At 43.3% G+C, this 23,553-nt stretch overlaps 1 protein-coding gene across 1 annotated transcript in view; it reads right to left on the bottom strand.

Annotated features, from left to right (window-relative positions):
* The window catches only part of CR1 (complement C3b/C4b receptor 1 (Knops blood group)), a 43,443-nt gene that overhangs the window by 7,825 nt on the left and 12,065 nt on the right, over positions 1-23,553 (bottom strand). Inside the window, 30 exon segments of the mRNA XM_062594820.1 lie at positions 98-286; positions 1,268-1,450; positions 2,094-2,300; positions 2,717-2,802; positions 3,494-3,596; positions 4,590-4,781; positions 5,350-5,445; positions 7,190-7,260; positions 7,544-7,619; positions 7,796-7,825; positions 8,604-8,783; positions 10,526-10,708; positions 11,014-11,196; positions 11,764-11,940; positions 12,156-12,338; positions 12,981-13,160; positions 13,922-14,007; positions 14,587-14,686; positions 14,933-15,124; positions 15,364-15,546; positions 17,094-17,276; positions 17,976-18,170; positions 18,397-18,488; positions 19,247-19,346; positions 19,536-19,727; positions 20,105-20,287; positions 20,649-20,831; positions 21,374-21,556; positions 22,630-22,812; positions 23,230-23,424. Of these exon segments, the coding sequence (XP_062450804.1) occupies positions 98-286; positions 1,268-1,450; positions 2,094-2,300; positions 2,717-2,802; positions 3,494-3,596; positions 4,590-4,781; positions 5,350-5,445; positions 7,190-7,260; positions 7,544-7,619; positions 7,796-7,825; positions 8,604-8,783; positions 10,526-10,708; positions 11,014-11,196; positions 11,764-11,940; positions 12,156-12,338; positions 12,981-13,160; positions 13,922-14,007; positions 14,587-14,686; positions 14,933-15,124; positions 15,364-15,546; positions 17,094-17,276; positions 17,976-18,170; positions 18,397-18,488; positions 19,247-19,346; positions 19,536-19,727; positions 20,105-20,287; positions 20,649-20,831; positions 21,374-21,556; positions 22,630-22,812; positions 23,230-23,424 (4,569 nt within the window).

The following is a 23,553-nucleotide window of genomic DNA, read 5'->3' as shown; positions in this document are numbered from 1 at the left end:
GGCATGCTGACAGGTCTCTAACTTTCAGCCACTGCACTTTATTACATAAGACATTTGGAACTCATCGCTGCCCATGATTTACATGATTTTTACTCACATTCGCAGTTTTGCAATGAACTCCATGTATCACGTCCATCACATGTTATTGTCTTCTCTCCAACACCATCAGGAAAAGCGCAGTGAGTGTTGCATTTTACCTGAACAGACTCTCCTTTTCCATATTGAGATTTCAGTGGAATTACTTCTCCATCTGTGATCTCTGGGGCACCACACACACCTTCAGTAACTGATATATATTTTCAAAAGTGAGTATAGGCATAATAAACTTTTAATGTTTTATAACACATTAAGTCACTCAGCCTTTGTATGAGAAAATAGATTAGCTTATCTGAACTGTTAAAATTCTAGCATATCTATACCACAAATCTAAGTATAAAGGTTTACTTGAGAAGACTACTAAAAGACTTTTCACTGCAGGTGTTCCTTAAGGGAATATGAGCATATGATGCAGTAACTGAGAAATTTTTATCTATTGCTTACTAATTTTTGTAAGCTCTAGAATCATTTTAGGTGCCTTATCAGACTCATTCATTATAGAACACTCAAATATACTCCTTAAGAGAAATCATTTGCATTCTCAGGACCTCATTATCAGAGAACACCCGTAAGAAATTCTCCCACTCTTCTCCACAAGAGCACTCCCTCTCCCTCTAGCATGAAAAGGCTAGAAAAAGTCCTCTGCAATGTCCCCTGCTCTGCAAATTAGTCCTGACTTAATAGGCTGCCTGGTCAGCCTCTAATTGCACACCATGCAAAACACCTGGAAAACACTGGCTGAAGACCTGGGTAAGAGAAAATTGATACAGAACTGTAATAATTTAGATTACTCTGGGAGGACACTACAGATATCCTCATTGTGCATAATCTTAGTCCTTTCTATCAGAATTCAGGAATGCTCCTCTTTTCTATTTCTATATAAAATGACTAGAACAAACAGCATGGTACTGTTATAATGCAGTAGCATCACAGTATGCCTGTGACTCAACTTCTATAGGCATGCTCGTAACTTAACTGAACCTCACCTGTAAAATCTTACTAGCAAGAGTCATCGTAATACCTAAAAGTTGTCTGTAGGTGAGAGACTGCATTAACTTCCTTAGCTTTGGATTGCAAACTGTAGTGTAATAATTTTAAATTTTAATAAAGACAGACTTACAACATTCTCAACATACAAAAAGAAAAGTCGTATTCCTATTTAAAGACTTACTTTCTCTACAAATTGGCTTTGGGGGATGCCAGGTGCTATCTTCCTGACAGGTAACAACCTCATCTCCAATCATGAAATAGCCTGGATCACACTCAAATGTAATTGAGTCCCTATAGCTATAGGAAGGCCCAAATCCAGTTCGTTTTTTTCCATGTTCAACTTTCAGGTTATCACATTTGACCACTGAAATAAATAAGAGAAAAATACAGCTTTGAAACATTTAACAGTATTATTGTATTACATATTGTATCCTCTTACTCCTTTTATGTTTGTTTTATCTAACTACTCAAATAGTTTAGGAGGGGCTTTATAAGAAAGTTAAAGTTTTTTTTATCTGCAAAGCACAGGCTTTATGCTTCCCAGGCTTTGCATTTACTTCTGCACTCGCATAGGAGGTTTGCTGAGCAAGGGAGTTCTTCCTTTTCTTTTCACTATCCATAATGGAACTTGCACATTCTTGCTCTTTCAAATTTTTCTTCAACTATTGAGGCTTTACAGTCTCTCAGTTCTTTCACTTCTCAGTTCTTGTCACTTTTATCGACTGTACGCTTGCATTTTAAATTTTAAGTTAAGTTTTGTCAATTACATTTTGTGAAACAATCAATTGATATCCATAATGCAGTTGATCTGATTACCATTGGAGTTACATCAGTTAATAGCAACAGAGGATCTGTTCCGTCTTTTCCATAGGAAAATCCATTTTTCATCCACCCATCCCTGCCTCAAGGAAAGGCATAGACATTCAAGTCTGAGTCACATAGACTACAATAGAGAAAATGCATTTAAAAAAAAGAAAAGAAAGAAAGAAAGAAAGAAAACTAGCAACCTCTACATTCTGGAGGTGGTCCACTCCAAATTCCATTTTTGTTTGCATCATAAGTGCAAAAAATAGAATCCGAGCCTATTAGTGAGAAGTGATCCATGCCTTTTGGTACATCATCACACTTATAAACTACTGTTGTTTGATAAACATAGTTATCTGCTTCACTGTAGCTCCCATTGGGTATTTTTGGAGGTGCTTCACAAGGAATTCCTAGAAATAAATCAAGTAAATTAGTTGATAGAATTTTACTGTTACTTACTTCAGAAGGAAAAAAAAAAAAAAAAAGTCCTTGATTTTCAAGTAATTTCATTTAAGATCTGGCATAAAGTCATCTCTAAGACAAACTACAGTTACAACTAAGAGTTAGCTGTTGTCGCTTAGAACAGGTAGTTGCAATTTCAAGACGACATCAGCTTTAATCAACATACGCTAATTATCACAATGACTGAATTTTTTCAGTAGTAATTCTTCAGATACACAACCTTAGTAGTTCAAAATAAAAATCAGTTCTATTTCATAACCTTTTCTTACACTAGTAAATTCATTTTAGTACACAGTCAGTACACCTGTTTTTAATGAGCTACCATTATCTGAATATAAACTTAAACACAGTAGTATTTACTCACGTTCACAGAAAGGAAGACCTTCACTCCAGTCAACACCTTTATTTTTAATTACACAGGTAATTGCATCAGTTCCACGTAATCTGAACCTAGACAGATGAAAATTTTTAAAGAGGCAGAACTTTAGAAATCACTTTTTACCCCAACAGGCAGCTAGAAGCTTTGTTTATATAATTTTCTTTTACCAAAATGGAGGCACAGCATACTATGCTTTTTGTTGTAATGAGAATGATAGCTTAAAAGATTTTCCCAACAATCCCAATTTTGAAAACAAAAGAAGAGTAAATGAGAAGTCATTAAAAAAATGGCTAGAAGCCTTGTGGTTTTAAGATGTGTACCCACTAATGCTGATGCCTTAAAGTTACTAGTACTAAACAAATAAAGGAAGGGGAAAGAAATCTGGCAAAAGGTTAGCACTTTTGACTTCATTTGTTCTATGACAGAGACAAGTGATCTATTATTCAGTATAGCGATCAAATACTGTAGATACAGTCATTCTCCCTTCCACAGGAGTATTAAGAAAAAGTCATTAGAGATAACACTACAGGTTTCACTCTGCAGAATCCTACTAAAAAGCTTAAGACTTAGTTGATGCTAACAGCAAGTTGAACTAGGGAACTAATTCAGGTTTTGTTGCAGTTTAATTTGCTCCAGGTAGAACTCAGGAGACATTTCAAGTCAGAACAGAAATGGAATCTGCATAAGAAAATCTGAGTTTGGTTCAAATTTGGTCTAAATAGAGAAAGAAAGAATAATCATTCACTTCAACAAAGTCCTTACCCATCTTGACAAGAAAAAGTAACTCTTGAACCAAATCTAAGATCATGATCTTCCATATGAAGATAACCATGTTCTAAGTCTCCTGGATGACGACATTTTTTCTCTGGGGATAAAACAAAAACAACCTTATATCTTTTGTAATTATATACAAAGACTAAGTCCTTGACATCAACTGCCCTTGAAGTCAGCCTCCACATCACAAATCTACCATAGGAGTCTTCTGTTTGGAGGTACTGCCTGCAAGCATTCAAAAAAACACTCAAAAAAAAAATCTTCATTATTTTGCAGCAATGACTACCTAAAAAATTTGATGACACACTGATGACCTTTCAGTTGTACTTGCTGTCCCTTATATTAATTGTGAAGGTTTAATTTTCTACTTAAGTGTCAACTATACCAGTTATGATTTCAAACTATTTAGTCTGTAAGGTGCAGGTATCACACTTAGTGCTCTCTGGGAAATTAACCAGTGTTTGTCCCCAAACGAAGCCATTTCAGTCAGACATTCTACCCTCTCTCCAGGAGTGTGTGTATATGAGACATGGCCATAATTAGTTCTACTTTTCCAAAGTGTGTTGGTTATCAAGTCAGCTATTTTTTAATGTATATGCACCACACATATCCCCAACACATTCCTTCGCAAAGTGCATTTGGCACTTTGCCTAGTACTTCAGCCTGCCCAGGAGACAGTTAAAAGAGAAAGTATCTACTGCTTTCATGAAATTACAACCCCTTATTGGTTTTGGTCATTTAATTATTTAAGATTCATTAGGTATCACTGATATTTTTACTATACTGAAGCGATGAGAACTTTCCCACTAGCATCAAGATCAAAAAGTTTCAGCTTTTCAGCTAAAGATTTTTTTTTTTAAAAAAAAAAAAAAAAAAAAAAAGCTTCTGTTTTCATTTTTTAGACTTTGACCTGAATATTAGCATATTGAAGAAAACTGTCATGCATATAAAAAAAAATTAAAGCAATAGCATTTGTCAAGTCTTTTTTCACATTAATTATTAGAAAATATTAATTTTAACTAAGAAATAACTGAAATTGTCAATTAACGAGGGGAAAAAGGAGAAGAGTGTATGCACGCATTACCTGTACAGAACTGCTCCGTTTGTGACCACTCTAAGTTTGGCCCACAAACAAGAGTTGACGGCTTTCCTGGGATTCTCATGTACCCTGGGCGGCAGATGTAGGACACGGTGGTTCCAGCAGGAAAGCTCTTCATTGCTTTGAAGTCATCCTTGAGCTCTGCATAATGAAATCTTTTCGGAGCTTCACATCCATCTATGGGAGCAAGAAGAAAGGGAAAAACAACACGTAACTTTACCAGCGAAAGGAGACACAAGCTGAAGCGTAAGGGCGTGAGAGCTGGGTTGGTCTAACGAGCTTTAAGGATGCATCAATGTGTCAAAAAAGCGATGTGAACAGCCAGAGACATTTACACATACATATATATATACATATACACAAACACACACACGTATATTTTTATATATATACACACTACTCTACCTGTATACATATATATAACTACATATATGTATACACACACACACACAGATGTATATATACTTATATACACACAATAGTCTATATATAGCATAATAACAATTTAGGGCTAGGTACGTAGCCTTAAAAAAAAGGGGGGGGGGTAAAAAAAATACAAGATTTCGGGGCAGGAGGAGCCCCTGACTGTGCCGCCATCGGGATTTCCGCTCCTTCGCCCGCCGCGGCAGCGTCCCGGGGAGCCCGCGGCCGTGTCCGCCGCCGCAGGGGAGCGGCCGCCCGAGCCGCCGCCGCCCCCACCCCTCGGTCCCTGCTCGCCCCGGCGCCGGCCCGCCCGGCTGCTCACCCTGGGCCGGCGCCTGGCGCAGCGCCGCCAGCAGCAGCAGCAGCGCCGGCCCGCGGCACCGCGGCGGCCCCATGGCAATGGCGGCGGCGGCGGCCCCTCCGCGCCCCTCAGGCAGCGCCGCCGGCGCCACGGCGCGTGCGCCGCGCGCCGCGCCCCGCCCCGCCGCGCGCGCGCCAGCGCGCCGCCATGTTCTCTCGGCGGGCGGCCGTCACCGCGGCGCCTCTCCATGCGCTGCGGGATAAGTAAATAAATACACAAACAAAAAACTGCCTCTGTGCCGCGCCAGGGGGAACAGCCCGGCCGCAGGGCCGTTTTTTCTGCTTTGAAAAACAAAGCCACGTTTGCTGCATGAGGCAGTATTAAAATACTAAGACCCAGAAACTTGGGAGACAAAAACAACCCAAAGCGATTACTGTGTGTCATTTCGCTTTTATTAGGTTAAACGTTCTCGGAGATACATGAGTAGAAATGAGTATTCCTGAAGGCGAATACTGAGGGAGGCCCGCTGACGCCGTATAAGCTTGCTGCGGTGTTAATTGAGTTACGATGCAAGAGCAGGCAGCCTGAGCAGATTAACTGACGTCCTGGAATAATTCTTGAGAATAAATTATTCTGAGAGGAAAAATACCCCACTGTGCCTGTCCTTGGGAGTAGCTTGTAACAAGAAATGTCATTTTTATAGCCGTTATTCATCTTCGTTTACCAATCGTAGAAAACCTCTTGGATTATTTATCTGTTTGCAGGCAAAATTATAACAGTCTTTTGGTTGTTTAATGTTCTAATTTCCATGCAGAGGTGCAAGGATGCTGCTGTGTGTCTTGCTCCTCTCAGGAGTTTGCAAATGAAGGAAACATTCTTCATCAGATAGCAGGAGTACAAACAAAAGTCTCTAAAGCAGCATTTGTACTGTACACAATTCTAACTTGGTTAGATCCTTACAGCAATTTAATGGAAGCAGAAGCAGCAATAACTTCAATTCTGTAGTAAAGTGCGTTTTTCGCAACAGAGTATAAGTCTCAAAGAAAACGACCAAAGCTTCCATGTAATCTGCAGCCAGTTTCTTTTCCATAGAGAACAAGTCATCCCTGGCTAGTGAAACCAAAGGTCTCCTGCCTAGAAAGAGACACAAACACCCTGGTGTTAAAACTAAATTGTTTTGCACTAACATCTAGAGATTATACATAATTTATACTTAGGGAGGGAAGAGAGAGTACCTTCAGCAGCAGAGATTTTCACAAACTAGTATTTACAAATAAAAAAGGAAAAGGAGCTAATGTTTACAGATACATTTTCTAGTTAAAAATGGTTATGTTCAGTGTGCTGATAACAATGAAGATTAATTGTTACCTGCAATACACATTCAGGGTAGAAAGTAGACTCATAAATAAAAGCAGAAAACCAAAAGGCCCGTTTCAGTGTCCTTGTCATTTTACAGTACTGTTCAGAGAGCAAGCCTTCCTGTAATGCTTACATACAAAAGCTGGTGTATATCAGAAGTAAGGCATAGTTTGAAAGTCTGACCCATGAACATATGTCTTCAGATTATGGAAAGGGAAACGCACACATTGAGGGCAGTATCTGGAACATTGTCTGTATTCAGTTATCTAGATTTCAGGTGAAGTGTATGGAATTCGAGTTCTGAAAGGTGTCACAAAGAAAAATAACACTCATGTTTAAAACTCACTTATTTATACAACAAAACATCTCACCAGAAGATTTGGGGAAAAGAGTTTCGGAAGAAAGTTTTCTACTTGAATGACTATATTAGAACAACTCAGAAATGCAACTGTAACTGATGTTTTATATTGAGGAATATAAATCCATACCTGCTATGGAACACATGAAGATTTCTTTTCAGTTATATGGTCCGCAGGGCTACAGTACCCATAGTTTTCATATGTATTATAATAGCTACATGATCAAGAAAAATATAAAAAGAGTAAACTATATTAGTTTGTAAAAGAGCACTCATATCTATTTCCTGTTAAGAAGAGAGTCTTGGAAGTAAAACGACATAACCATACGATTGATTCCAGGTTGTTGAGCTTTGTGCAGTTGGTACGTTTGAGTTAAAGATATGAAAGTATAGGATCCAGGCACATTTTGACAAATAATTCATATAAGTGTTCTGCTTATATAAAACTTGAGACTTGACAGTGAAGGAAATGAATGAATGTTTAGAAGGTTGCCTTACCCTTCCTTCCGCTTCAAAATAATTTTCCAGACAATGCCCACACCAAGAAGAAGCAGAACTACTGCAGCTGTAACTCCTGAGAGAGAAGAACACATACAATTACTGTTTGGGGGTTTTTTTTAAGCATATAAGTGTATCAGCTCAACTGAAATAGCCAGCTCTTCTCTTCTAGTAAGTAGAGGGAAATAGCACCGCTGAGGCCACTGTATAAAGCTAAAGATCTGGCCACAGAAGTGTTTCTAAGCTACTTACCGAGGCCTACTGAGCTAGACTCACGCAAAGCTAAAGGGAAGAGAAAAACAAAATCAGTGAACCATTTTAATATAAAATAAGGTATTTCTCAACTGTAGTTAACCACTTTATTAATCTTAATCAGCTTTTAATGCCAAAGCCTAGAATACAGGATTTCTTAAAAAACTTACCATCATATACTTTCTTCATGCAGAAAGGCATTTGCATGTTTAAAAGGGAGAGCAACAGCAATTAAGTCTAAAACCATGCTGAATAACTGAGGAAGATAGTCTTTAAACTGCCCTGGTAAAATCAGCAATTTACTATTTTCTACTTCCATGGTAAAATCAGATTTGAACAGACTTAAGAGGTCCTGGGAGCAGGCTGCACTGTTGACTAAGATAGAAGAACAATACTATATTTAGAAACTATCCTTTCAATGTTTTGGGACACCTAAAGTTCATGAAATCTGTTTCTCTTTTCACCTGTAGTATTCACTCATTTAAACATAAACCAAGTAATATTCCAGTTTAGCAAAACAGCTGTAAGCTGATTTATCATCCTTATTAGCCTAAACAGGGACTGGTGAGTCTTCTCCAGAAGAAAAATAAATATTTCTGCCTTATAGTAATAGTATGTATTAGTTGAACTGCATCAGATTATAATAGTCAAGACACATCTATGCTTGATATAAGCAACAGAAATGTGAATTTGTGCCACCTTCTGTCTGCCTTCTGTCTGTAGCTAATCATTGCACGCTTTTAAGGAAAGTACAGATGCTGAACACGTGCACTTGTCTAAGCTTCATTTACATTTATATTTTACTTACCTAGTCTACAGGCTGGTACAGGAGGGTCCCAGCTGAAGTCCTCTTGACACTGAATCTGACTGACACCTTCCAACATGTAACCATCATCACATTCAAGAGTGATGTTAGTTCCCCATTGATATGTATTTCCTGTCATGGTTTTCTTAACACCTAAAACTTCTGGGAATACACATCTGATCTCTGAAATTAAAAACAACCCCCAAAAAAGGATGTTTAATGGGAGGGAATATAAAAACAAGATGTACAATTGCATGTCTTTTAAGGCATTGTTCTTGACTTGTTTCTGAAAATAACCATAAAATAATTCTTATTCGAAAATGTAGTTTGTTTCTTTGTGGCTATAAAAGTGGGTATGTGATGATGAATTACTGGCCACTGTGATCTGTGTGCCTTTGTTCTTACAAGAGCAGTTGACAATTTCAACTGTGAGTAGAATTCACCCACTGTTTCATCCAGTGTTTTTGATCCACTGCCTCCATGTGTGTTGAGACCCCAAGTGGTGGTACCTTGGGAGAAGCCTGCCAGAGAGATACATTTTGCTGATACTGTGCTACCAAAACATTTAGAAAAGGATGGTGTAGCAGTGAAGAAGCCTCTGAGCTTTAGATCAACTCCCTATAACCTGCTTCTAGTTTGTAAAATTCCTTTGCCCTTCAGGTATATTACTAGGCATATTCATTTACAAAGCCTAGGTCTTTATTAATTAGTCTAGCCATCTAAGCTATTTATCCCACTGTTTTCAATGAAGGTGATCTAGTTATTTCCATTTCAGTGTCTAATCACATTTGATAACCCAGCCCAAGAAATCTGGAGAATATTCTTAGTGGAAACCAAAGGAGTAACATTAGCATGTAATTTTTAAGCCACTTTGTTTTACACCTTACCTACATTCTTACATTCCTTTTTTTTTTTTTTTTTTTTTTTGAGTCATCACACTTAACACACTTAATAACTACTAAGGACACTTCAAAACTATGAGAATGTGGCATGATAGGGAGGATTTTTCTGCGAGACTGCTTTGTTTAAAGAGCTCTGACTTCATTTACATAAGCATTTCATATGTTACTTCCTCTTATTGTTATCCAAGTTTTTTCAATTCCTGAGTCACTGAGGTGGGTGCAGCTCTACTAAAGGAAGTGACATATGTTGGCAATGAATTTTATTACAGTGAATGTCCAGTTTTCAGTGCAGGAACACCCATACTAGGAATCTTGTCACATTCATGAGATAGCCTGTAGTCAGATTTGCCTAATGACTGACCTTCACAGTGAGCTACACGGAAGTGCCAAGTCATAGCTATAGTACAAAGTAAGCTTTACCAATATGAGAATAGTCAGGCTCACGTGTAATTTACAGATAATCCACTTAGAAAGTTTCTCAGATGTAATCGCTGTCTTTGTTTCTTCTGTTAGTCATACTTGAGAGAGACACAAAAGAAGGGAAGCGAAGGGAAGGGAAGGGACAGGAAGGGAAAAAGTTTCTACTAGTAAAAAGAAAGTTCTTCAAACGTTGACTTATATGAACAAAACAATATGCAATTCATTCATAGCAACAAGAGCAGAGATGCAAACACACGCAAGAATTAAAATTGTCCTCTAGAATTGCCTCCCACTGTATTCTTCTCCATCTGACTATTAGGTTGAGATTCCTATCCTCTTTCTTTACAATATTATACTCTTCACAGGGGTTTCAGAAAGTGGATACATTCATAATTAACAGATTAATATTATCTAGCTATGGTATGGAAGTGGTTCTCTAGCAAAATAAGGGCTGGAATTCAGTGTTAGTAGGCACAGATGTTTTTAGTACATGGATTTTTGCCCATATATCTCTCTGAGAATTTCATTTCCTGAAGTAAAAGGTATAACCATGTCTACCACCATGAGTTCCACACAGCATAAGCAAATAGAGCACTAACAGACCTTCACACTGAGGAAGAGGCTGGCCCCAAGTTCCAGACACCGTGCAGTTAATGAAAGCATTCCCAGTGAGTGAATAACCAGGATTACAGCTGTAGGACACAGATGCTCCGTAGGGAAAAGTGTCGGAGAGAGAGCCTATGAGCTTCCCATTGGTGATGTTTGGAGGATGGAGGCACTTCACAACTGAAAAGTCAGGACAGACAAGACAGCATTGAAATCAGGATCCTGATGGATTCCCAGAGAATAGCAATGACACTGTACGTTTGCAGCCTCGTTTGCTTCTGTAATATCTTCATCTAGCCCTAAAAATGGTCCTGTAACCTTATAACTCCATCAAGTTCTGGGAAAGTGTATAAGTTTTGTCTTGTTCTTAAAACACATTCCGGAGTAAAGGATACAGATTTAATCTTTACACAAATCTTTCCCTAAGGCAAGTCATATGTTAAATGTCCTTTCCTCTTGGCTCTCTTCAACAGAAACAAACACACCTTGACAGACTGGAGAAGGATGGCTCCAGGCTCCAGCCTCCGTGCAATAAATGGATGTTGTCCCAACGAGAGAGAAGCCAGACTCACAGCTGTAGCTTACAGACATTCCAGGAGCAAAAACCGCTGTTGCCAGGCCACTGTGCCACCCGTTGGCAATCTCTGGAGGCTTGGAACAATGCAGTGCTAAAGACAGAGAAGTGCTAATTAACACAGAGCTCATACAGTCAAGAGAGGAAGCTTTCAGTATGCAAGCTTGACTGTAAGCTCACTCCCACAGCAACGACACCAAAGTACAGAGCCAGCCCTGCCCAACCTTGTGCACTAATTTCACCTCAAACAGCTGTAAAGCATGTGGGATCAGTCAAATTTCTTCTTACGCAATGAAGCATTGCCCAGCACCATCTTTACTGATATATCAGATAAAAAGAGTAGATAGTTCGTAAATATAATGTGAATTCCACATTTGCGAGACTATCTTACTACAACATCCATACAAGTTCCTTACAGTTGGTGAAGCTGGCCTAAGCTCATTTTAAAGGAGTTCGTTCTGAGAAACTGAGACAGCAGATACTGCAGAGATAAGAATGGAAAAAATTAGGCTAGGCAGATAACTGCGCGCTCTGTCTCTCGCGCACGCTCTCTATCTAAACGCTAGGCTCAGGATCTCTAGGTCTCCTTTACATTCTGGTGCACGTTACAAAGAATGATAAAGTCAAAAAGGATAGTCACGTAAGGATAATGCATGCTTACCTCTTTCACAGATGGGGAGCGGTGGATCCCAGGTACCTCCAGCCTGGCACTGGGACTTTTGAAGGCCTTTAGGGCCATTGTCACTGTTGCATTCGATCCTAATGATGTCTCCAGGTCTATAGAGAGACTCCAAGCCAATTATTTTTCCATTCCCAACTCCTGGGCTCGCACAGCCAACTGAGGACAGTGAGAGTATAAAGAATCCAATAGACCGTGAACCTTATACAACATAGAGAAGGGTATTTGGCCACAGTAGCGGCCACACAGTAGTTCTGCAGTAGTGGAGTCTATTAAAGCAGCAGCTCATTTCAGAAAGCCCTTAGCCAAATATCACTGCATGCTTAACACACCTAGAACGTCAGGAAGCATTAGTGAAAAGAGCATGAACACACCTTCGCACCGAGGAAGGGGACGGCTCCAAACTCCATATGTTGTACATCGGACAGACTCATTCCCAATAAGGATGAAACCAGGCTTGCAGCTGTAGTGCACAAGTGCTCCTATGTCAAAAGTGTCTGAGGAATGCTTGCTGTGTTCCCCATTAGTAATGCTTGGGGGAGGCAGACACTTTACCACTGAAAAAGAAGAGGAAAAAGATGAGAAGATGACGCTGACTTCTGAAGAGTAATAACAAAAGAGTTAAATGGTGCAAGTACCCTTCTTCCCTGCAAAAAGCAGGGCAGGAAGGGGTGTTAGACAAGTTTTGCCTTTTCTTATGATAGACCTACCTGACTTTGTTGTGGTATCAGTAGGATGATGAGTCGTCCCACCTAGATATCATATTAAGAGTTTAAAATTCACATTTTGTTGAACAATGCGCAATGTACACTTTTACTGTAATTTTCTATCATCCTTCCTTTATATTTCAGAATAAATTCCACTCTTCTGTTACAGTCAGTTCCTGCCATGAACCTATCAAGTTTCTTACTTTCAGCGAGTGAGAAGAACAGGGATTATGGACTGCATCAAACAAGGTGAGCAAAGAGCAAATTACATTTATACTTAGGTCATTGCCTTCAACCTGGCTCATCTCCTGTGTGAGAAGAAAGTAATAAATGAAAGAAATTTCTTGTTTTTCCATGAGGCGGTCACTGAAATACCTTGACTTCAGAAGAGCAGCAATCAGGACAGATGTAGCGAAATTCAGCTTCAATGAGTTCCTGAGAGCAGTCAGCAGGGAAACAGCAATATAAATAGGTCAGCAGGCTGACACTTACCCCATTCGCAGGTTGGCACAGGTGGGTCCCATGTTTTATTGGCTCTGCATTGAACCGTATGATAGCCTCGTAGGGTGAAGCCTTCATGGCACTTAAAGCTAACAATATCTTCATATGTGTAGCGATTTTTATGAAAGGATATTCTCCCATTCGGGATCTTTGGGACTGGGCATACCACCTCTGGAAAAGAAAGTTATCTCAGAGGGGGAGGCATATATATAGTAAGGACGACGTACATACAAAATCCATCCTGAACCTGCCACAGCTCCCCAAGGAGGTTCTCAGAGATGTTTTCACAGGTTGTACTCAGAAACACACAGAAGAATAATTTCAAGATTGTGGGTTTTTTTAGTTCCTTGGGGTGCCCTAGGATTACCACATTATTTGTATATGTAAACATAGTACTGTGCCTGTAAACAGACTACTGCAATTCCATTCCAAATATATATACCATGAGGGCTCTTCATCATTCTCATGACGCAGTTTTACTATACCCAGCTCCTGCCTTCTAAAACAATTCCATCTCAAGGAAAGACCATATCCTAATTGCAGTGACCTTGGCATTTCTCCCTCAGGTCCCAACTCTGTGAGACAATCTTACAGTTTGAAAGACAGTGCAGGACTTAGAAGATCCCAGTTCCCTCGGTATCTCACTCTTACTGTAGGAAAAACAGTTCTTTGTTTATTATTTACATCTGTGAAACAAAAGGGACGAGTTTCTGCTGGGATCTGACAACTCTTCTTCTTACATAACTCTGAAAGATCAAAAGATCACATCTAGAAAATTTTTAGAAGAAGTCATGCAAAACAAACTTATCCTAGAGGAATATTATGTTTTAAAAGCCTTATTTTTCAAGGCTCTATTTTAGTGAAATGCCACTGTTTGATTTTAAGGAGTTCATTTGGCAATTCTGGGCCATATCTAGACATGACCTACTTACTCCTGCAAATGGGAGGAGCACCACTCCATGCAACAAGCAGTCCAAAAATCTCACATCGCCTCTGAGACTGTCCAGCTAGTTCATGCCTAGAAGGGCACAGAGGGAAATGTCAGTTGATACCAAGTCACGTAGCTTGGATCTTGTGCTCCCACAATCCAATTGTGTGTCACAATACCCCCAGAGGTTTCTTTCTGCAGCCTCCTGATTCTGGCTGGTCACCCAGGTGTTTTTGCTGGTTCCACCCATGGGAATGAAGGACACAGAGTTCCTTCATCCTGGACCCATGAGGAACAAAAATGATCACAAACTACTCCAGGTTAGACTGGCCAACTGCTAAACCAGGACTCAAACCCGAGGGATTTGAGAACAACTGGAGCCTCCTCTCTGCAGGCACTCACTCACACTTGCTTGGCTCTGTCCAGGTGGCCATCTGAGAAGTCAAAACTGAAACTGAAGTTTGCAAAGTAATTTATCAAGCACAATCTGGGAAAAAGAAGAGGCATCTCTCCCTTCTGAGCAGGCAACTAATATGTAACTGGAATCAAAACACAATTTCTGGCTTGCTATGGAAAAACAACATGCACAGAGAAATTGGGACCCTTCATTGTAAGCTGTTTGACACCAAGCTCAGGAAATTGAGTCAGCTAAGACAGCATAGTACTCACCCTTCTTCACATGTGTAGTTCACTGCTGACCCAAAGAGGAGATCTGTCAGAATGACAACTCTGCCATTCTTTGGTGCTTCTGGATATTTACATTCTTTCCCTGGGAAAGAACAAGGCTAACTTTAAACTCCTCTCAATTTTGTGATGCATTATGAGAAAATACTGTCTTAAAGATCTGTCCACATTCTGCCACCAATAAAGAAAGGAGTTTTGAATGGTCAGTAATTGTCAAAATTATGTGACTAGTAAAGCCATGTAAAGACTAGTAAAGAACTGCATTAAGAAACCCACAAATGTAGTTTAGACAGTTTTCAAAAAACAACACCAAACTGATGGAGTTATTCACTTTTACAAAACTCTAGTGCTTCAGACCACGTTTGATTTTTGAGGCATGTTACTGTTGGGGGTGTTCCAGGGCGTCTCATGTATCCAGGATGGCAGGTGTATTTCACAGTGTCCCCAACAGAAAACTCTGTCAGATTTTTATATTCCTCATTTAGCTCAGCAAAGAGTAACCTTGGAGGGGTAGCACAGCCACCTGTTGGGAAAGAAAATTCATAGAGCAAAATTGAGACATATCTATCAACTAAACACAATATTTTTAAAATGCATATTGAGTACACACAGATAAAAATTTAAAGGCTAAAAGAGACAGGAAGGAAGGAGTGTAAGATTCAGCATTCTATGAAGAGTGAGGGAGATGGCAAATCTTATGAGCTCTCAAAGACAGAAATTCTCAAACTATCCATAATTCTCTAAAAAATTAAAAACAGGTACCTTCGCACTGAGGAAGAGGGAGGCTCCAGTTTCCAGAATCTGTACAATAAATTGATGCTTCTCCCAATATATAGTAGCCAGGGTCACAGCTGTAATTTACAGCTGTTCCAGGAGTGAATTCTTTCAAGTGCTGGCTGTTATGCGTTCCTTTGTCAATATTTGGAGGCGAAGGACATTGCAGCACTAAGGAGAGATTGTTGAAGGTTGTCAAAGAGCGTAAACAAGGTAACATGCAGAAAGGATAATGCACAGTGCCACCATATAGACCATCCTGTGCTTGCTGGAGGCAAGCTGATACTTGTGAGTATCATGTGGACTTGCTGTTACCAACCTGCCCCAACACACTCACACATTCTCTGGGTTTCACAGATTCTGCCTCCCTCAGTATCAGCCATGCATGGGATGGACATTCAGACAACCACGGGTGCACGGGGGAATGGCAGCAGCACACTGAAACGCACCTGCACAGCGCGGGTAAGGCAGGCTCCAGTTCCCCGATGCCGTGCATGAAAGTGAAGCATTGCCGATGAGGGAGAAGCCCGGGTCACAGCTGTAGGTGATGGACATGCCACTCGTGAAGTTCTCCCCAAGCTCTGCGCTGGGCATTGCATTGGCGATGACCGGAGGTGGAGGACAAGGCACCGCTAAGAGAGGGGAGGAGGAAAGAGCTTTGCTTTAGGGATTGCACCCGATGGAGGAACCCCTGCAGCACAGCCAAACATTGTCGCTTCCCAGACAACGTGAATGAGGCAGAGATTGCGCCCCCAACCCCGCTCCCGCACAAGGACAACCCTCAGTCTCTTCTGTTTCACCCCCAAGTTGCCTCTCTTCACTCCATGGGGAATATAGTCGCTGCTCTTTGGTGGCTGGGAGAGCTCCGTTCTACTGGCAGCAAGGACATCCCCAGCGTGGGAGTTTCCTCCCTCCCCGTTTCACAACCCCTGCTAGAAACCTGCCCAAGCCGCTAGCAACCTGCGCAAGCTGCCCACGTCTTCCCCTGCTCACCTGGCACACAGATGGGCACTGGAGGAGCCCACCGGCCGTCTTGCCGGCACTCGGCCTCATGGCTGCCCCGCAGCACGTAGCTGGGGTGGCACTGGAAGGTGACGGTGTCCCCGGGACTGTACGTGCCTTTGTGCCTACCAGCTACTGCTCCGTTCTGGATTGCTGGGGTTGTGCAGGCAATCACTGAAAAGGAAAGCGAGCAAAGCATGGGCTGGGGAAGTGGCTGCCAGGCTTGGGCTTTCCCGCTTGTCATTTGCAGGGTCAAAATTCACCATAAAAGCAGCAAGGAGAGACCTTTCGTTCTCCCCTACCTTAGAATCACAGAATCAGTAAGGTTGGAAGGGACCTCTGGAGATCATCTAGTCCAACCTCCCTGCTCAAGCAGGGTCACCTAGAGCATGTTAGACAGGGTTGCATCCAGGCAGGCTTTGAGTATCTCCAGAGAAGGAGACTCCACAACCTCTCTGGGCAACCTGTTCCAGTGCTCCGTCACTCTCACAGTGAAGAAATTCCTCCTCAGGGAAAGGTGTGCAAGGAGGAGAATGGGGAGCAGCGTGCGTGCATGCATAAAGCCTTGAAATCCCCACCTGTGCTTTACACCCTGCCTGTGCCTGATCAATGCTGCTCACTCCCCACTGGTGACTTTTGTGTGCTGATGGGTTCCTCTTTTGAGATGACCATCGTGGTGTCCCTTTTTACGTTAGGTAACAACACTGAAAGCACACCTTCACATCGAGGGTAAGGGATGCTCCAGGTTCCATTCTCTGTGCAATATAGAGTGGCTTTTCCAATAAGAGAATAACCAGGCTCACAGCTGTAATTCACAGACTTTCCAGTGCTGAAGACTTTCTCATCCTTGCCATCATGCTGACCATTGTCAATAGCCAATGGGGAGGGACACAGGAGCCCTGCAAGGAAAGAAATCTTCTCTGAGAGAGGGGTGAGCATTTGGCATTTTTTCCTCCGTTAAGCCCCGGTGTCACTGGCACATCCACAAGTGGAAAAGGCAGAAAGGCAGATAAACACACCTTCACATTGAGGGGCAGGGGCACTCCAAGTTCCAGAAGATGTACAATTAAGCTGTGTTTCTCCAATGAGAGTATAGCCAGAATCACAGCTGTATCTCACAGACATCCCGCTGGCAAAAACTGTTATGGCTTGGCCGCTGTGCCTTCCATGGGCAATTGCTGGAGGTGGAGAGCATTGTGATGCTGGGGGAAGAGGGCAAAACCATTCTCACATCAGTTATGATATGAAAGAGAATTGAGAAGTAAATGTCTCAGTGCAAGGGATCTTTTCAGCCAAGCTGAGAGCCTGTAAGAAACACAGCTTGAATGGGTGTCCCTTGCGCCGCCGCTTGTAGCCCTAGTCCATCCAGACCCTGCAGAGCTCTGGGCTTAGGAGCAAGTGGTTATGGGCCCTCCTCTGGACAGTGCCAAAGAGCACCTCCAGCAGCAATGGCATGACCCCTCATGCTGCCGGACTCCAGCACCCGCCTTCCCTCCACTTTGCTAACAGCAGCTCCTCCACAGCACACTCCTGCCCACACATGGCCCAGCCTGCGGCCTCACATGCACAGAGCGGCCCCACGCTTGGCAGAGTCCTACCTCCGCACCGTGGCGGCAGCCCGCTCCACACTCCGTGTACCCCGTCCTCCGTGGTGCAGAAAATGGAGGCCTCTCCTGTGAGCGGGTAGCCCGAATTGCATGTGTATGTGACCACAGCTGCATAGGGGAAGTCATCCATCAGATGCCCTGTGTGTCTTCCGTGGGGGATGTCCGGAGGTGGATCGCACATGATTGCTGCAGAGCACATACAAGGCAGCCATTAGAGTGAGCGCTAGCAGCAATGGCCCACGGTCTGCAGGACAGACGTGCTTCCCCGAGAAAGGAGCCAACTGCGATGGCCCCGTCTCAGCAGCAGTGCTCTCAGTCTGTCGCTTGAAAGACATTTTCTAAGAAAAGCACTGACCCGAATTTCTCTGTGCTGCTCGGTTGCTCCCCAGCAGCCCTGCTGGGATGTACTTACACTGGCAGATGGGAATGTCACCGCTCCACACAACTTGCTTCCCAGACCCAGAAATCATGCAGCGCCTCTGAGCATGTCCAGTCAGTCTGTACCTGCAGTTAAGCAAAGTCACCGTTACTGCACAGGGACTGTCTTTGGAGCGCTCATCTCCCATGCCCTGGCAAGTCTCGCCTTCATTGTCATTGAATACTGCCATTGTTAAGGCTCTGATCCTTAGATCATGTGTGTTCCCCCAGCAAAGGTCTCCTTGGTCGTCATGGGCAGTAAATCCCAGAAGGCCTAGAGAACTGCCATTGCCTCTCTTCCTTCCGTCCTCTGCAAGAGGCCACCTCACTGACACCTGTTTTAAGCTCAGTATTTCAGAATGAACTCCTGTTTTTCCATCATACACTCCTAGATCAGATTTGAAGGGTCATTTGCTCTATTTGGCACTTAAAAATTTAAGCCTGAACCTCGTTCTCCACATTTTTATTGTCAATTAGCCTACAAATCAGATTAGAATTTGACTACTGCTGTAAAGACCAAAGTGTCTTAAAATGCCAGGAGGAGGCTGAGATTTTCCCTGGACATTTGGATGCTTTCTGTGTTCTGTCAGCAGCTGCAGCTGAGAGCTCAGTTGGTCAAACTGCAATGTGATGGGCATGGAAAAGCTACAGAACATACACCAAACACAAACTGGCAGATTTCTCCTCAAGCATCACACTGAGCAGGTAACTTTGATGGACTTTGAGCATAGGGACACAAGCACTGGTTTCTTGTTAAAAACCACACTGTACCTAAAAGTCAGAGAAAGAACAGAGACATTGCTGCTTGCATCTTGGTAAGCCAGATGAGCTTGGCCTGGACTCACCCTTCATCACAAGTGTAATTCACTGTTGACCCAAACAGTAGGTCTGTTGTAACAATAACTCTGCCATTTTCGGGTTCTCCTGGATGCTCACACCTTTTCCCTAGGACAAAACAAGGGCTGGTTGTGAATTTCTTTCAGTCAATGCAGTAGGAAAAGCAGCACTTTAATCCTAGCAGTCCTGCCACTCCCCCCTGCCCTACTGAGAAGGGAACTGAAATGTCTCTCTATACATCCACCAAGTTGTAGTCTTTCGGTTTTTTGGAAAAAACGAAGCATCTGTAAGACATACGTTTGCAAAATTTCTGGGCGTCGGACCACGTTCGATTTTCAAGACACGTAATCGTTGGTGATATTTGCGGATGTTTAACATATCCTGGCCGGCAAGTGTATTTTACAATTTTCCCAACAGGAAACTCTGTCTGATTTTTATATTCCTTGTTTAGCTCAGCAAAGTATAATGGTGTTGGTGTACCACATCCAGCTACCAAGAAACAAAATGCACATGAGAAATGAGTGCTGGCTATACAGTGCTAATAAAGAGAAGTAAGTGCATTGGTTGGTAGGCACTGCTACAAAAGCCAAGGACATTTATAACTCTTCTAGACATTCTAACTTATCTACATACAATAACATTTCACATGTCAGGACAGTTTACTCCTAAAGCCACTAAAGGGAACAGAGCATCCTGCTTAGCCCAGTGGGTACCACGTGAACTTGCTGTTACCTACCTGCCCCAACATACTCACACATTCTCTGGGTTTCACAGATTCTGCCTCCCTCAGTATCAGCCATGCATGGGATGGACATTCAGACAACCACGGGTGCACGGGGGAATGGCAGCAGCACACTGAAACGCACCTGCACAGCGCGGGTAAGGCAGGCTCCAGTTCCCCGATGCCGTGCATGAAAGTGAAGCATTGCCGATGAGGGAGAAGCCCGGGTCACAGCTGTAGGTGATGGACATGCCACTCGTGAAGTTCTCCCCAAGCTCTGCGCTGGGCATTGCATTGGCGATGACCGGAGGTGGAGGACAAGGCACCGCTAAGAGAGGGGAGGAGGAAAGAGCTTTGCTTTAGGGATTGCACCCGATGGAGGAACCCCTGCAGCACAGCCAAACATTGTCGCTTCCCAGACAACGTGAATGAGGCAGAGATTGCGCCCCCAACCCCGCTCCCGCACAAGGACAACCCTCAGTCTCTTCTGTTTCACCCCCAAGTTGCCTCTCTTCACCCCATGGGGAATATAGTCGCTGCTCTTTGGTGGCTGGGAGAGCTCCGTTCTACTGGCAGCAAGGACATCCCCAGCGTGGGAGTTTCCTCCCTCCCCGTTTCACAACCCCTGCTAGAAACCTGCCCAAGCCGCTAGCAACCTGCGCAAGCTGCCCACGTCTTCCCCTGCTCACCTGGCACACAGATGGGCACTGGAGGAGCCCACCGGCCGTCTTGCCGGCACTCGGCCTCATGGCTGCCCCGCAGCACGTAGCTGGGGTGGCACTGGAAGGTGACGGTGTCCCCGGGACTGTACGTGCCTTTGTGCCTACCAGCTACTGCTCCGTTCTGGATTGCTGGGGTTGTGCAGGCAATCACTGAAAAGGAAAGCGAGCAAAGCATGGGCTGGGGAAGTGGCTGCCAGGCTTGGGCTTTCCCGCTTGTCATTTGCAGGGTCAAAATTCACCATAAAAGCAGCAAGGAGAGACCTTTCGTTCTCCCCTACCTTAGAATCACAGAATCAGTAAGGTTGGAAGGGACCTCTGGAGATCATCTAGTCCAACCTCCCTGCTCAAGCAGGGTCACCTAGAGCATGTTAGACAGGGTTGCATCCAGGCAGGCTTTGAGTATCTCCAGAGAAGGAGACTCCACAACCTCTCTGGGCAGCCTGTTCCAGTGCTCCGTCACTCTCACAGTGAAGAAATTCCTCCTCAGGGAAAGGTGTGCAAGGAGGAGAATGGGGAGCAGCGTGCGTGCATGTGTAAAGCCTTGAAATCCCCACCTGTGCTTTACACCCTGCCTGTGCCTGATCAATGCTGCTCACTCCCCACTGGTGACTTTTGTGTGCTGATGGGTTCCTCTTTTGAGATGACCATCGTGGTGTCCCTTTTTACGTTAGGTAACAACACTGAAAGCACACCTTCACATCGAGGGTAAGGGATGCTCCAAGTTCCAGATGGCAGACAAGACACTTTTCTTGTCCCAGTGAGGGCATACCCTGGGTCACAGCTGTACTTCACTGATATTCCAGGGGTGAAGGCTTTCATATTTTTGCCGTTGTGCTGGCCGTTTTTGATACTTGGAGGGGAAGGGCACAGCAGCACTATATGGAAGTGAAAAGTCAAAACTTGTGAAGAGGTAACACAAGCACACACTGTATAGAAAGACAGCTTGCTTGCTTTCCCTTTAATCTTCTCCAAATAACTATGAATACCAATGTTTGAATTATATTTCTGTCCTACCCACAGGTATGTTTCTGCCATTTTTTTTTTGTATATTATTAACATCATGAATGAGTATTTCTCAACTTAGCATTTGCAGTAGTAAGTTTTCATCTAGGGTACTACTTAACAGCTTTCTCTGGGTTTCCTATGGTTGTAAACAGAATCAGGAATCAGCTTGTCTATACCTCTCTTCCCCAGGATTCATTTAGGAGGTGAAAGCCCTACATATAACAAAAATCTCTGTGGGGATCATCAAGACAAGAGGACAGACATTTGCAGGGTTTTCTTTTCCTTTCCTTTGGACTGTGGCGCTTGGGATCCTTTTACCCCCAAAATGAGGCAGCTGCATCCTGCCAGGTGTACTCATACAGCGGTTTCAGGAGAAACTAGCTGCCACTACCTCATTTCCACTTACGCTTTTCACAGATGGGGACAGGAGGGTCCCATACGCCTCCAAATTGGCACCGAGACTCTTGAGAGCCCTTTAACATATAACCAAGATCACATTCAAAGACAACGGTGTCCATAGGTTTGTACATGGTCTCTGGCTCAGTTGCTCTTCCATTCTCAATCTTTGGTCTTTTGCAACCAGTTGCTGGAAGTGAAGAACATAAAGCACTGTTTAGGATGTGAAGCCCGTGCTGGGTGTGGAAGGGTGCTTACAGTAGCCAACAGCTGCGCCAAGAACTTTACCATCACTCTCACAGGCCTCTCAACATTTTAAAGTCTTACTCACAGAAAACTTTCAGAAATATCAATATCCAGTTGTGCTTGAGAGTCAGTCCTTACTGGGATAAAGAAAGGGAAATCCAAAGAGGCCTGTGGAGCTCTCCCTGCCTATGGGATCTTTGGCCTGTGCCTTTCATGGAGATTCAGTCTGCAGTGATTAAACTGAGAGCTAAAAAGGAAGAAAGGGCCCAGAGAAAGATAAAAGAAACCAACATGAACACACCTTCACATCGGGGCCAGGGATGGCTCCATGTTCCCAAGGCAGTACAGTTAATGGATGCATTCCCAATGAGAGAATAGCCATCCCTGCAGGTGTACTGAACAGTCATTCCTGGAAGAAACTTGTCTGAGGAGTGATGGCTGTGCTTCCCGTTGGCAATGGTTGGAGGAGGAGGACAATTCACCACTGAGAAGGGGAAGGAAAAACAGATCAAAACTATAGAAAGGGCAAAAAATATGAAAAAAGAAACTACATAAGATATTCTAACCTTCAAAAATCAAAGGAGGAGGACAATTAATTCCATTAGTTATTCTTAATAAATTTCTGTAAAAGTAGCTGTCTTCCTATCATTGGGTACAGTACCCCACCTGCATGTGGACCAACCACTTCACTGCCATAACTCTCCTTTCTTCTGCAACTCATAACTAATTATCTACGTTTACAGATGGAATATTTGTGATGCTGCTATATGAAATTGCTACATTTTGTACAGCATTTCCCCCATCTGTAGTTTCTCCCTCACTCTCCACCAGTTTCACTGCACCACTGCCTGGCCTGTGGCCTCACAGGCGCACAGTGGCCTTGTGCTCAGCAGAGTCCCACCTCCGCACTGTGGTGGTGGCCCGCTCCACACTCCGTGCACCCCGTCCTCCGTGGTGCAGAAAATGGAGGCCTCTCCTGTGAGCGGGTAGCCCGAATTGCATGTGTATGTGACCACAGCTGCATAGGGGAAGTCATCCATCAGATGCCCTGTGTGTCTTCCGTGGGGGATGTCCGGAGGTGGATCGCACATGATTGCTGCAGGGCACATACAAGGCAGCCATTAGAGTGAGCGCTAGCAGCAATGGCCCACGGTCTGCAGGACAGACGTGCTTCCCCAAGAAAAGAGCCAACTGCGATGGCCTCATCTCAGTGGTAGTAGTCTCT

The sequence above is a fragment of the Rhea pennata genome, chromosome 25 (assembly GCF_028389875.1).
Source record: "Rhea pennata isolate bPtePen1 chromosome 25, bPtePen1.pri, whole genome shotgun sequence".
NCBI classification, from domain to species: Eukaryota; Metazoa; Chordata; class Aves; order Rheiformes; family Rheidae; genus Rhea; species Rhea pennata.
Note: the sequence above shows the minus strand (reverse complement) of the source record. Positions and strands in the feature narration are given on the sequence as shown.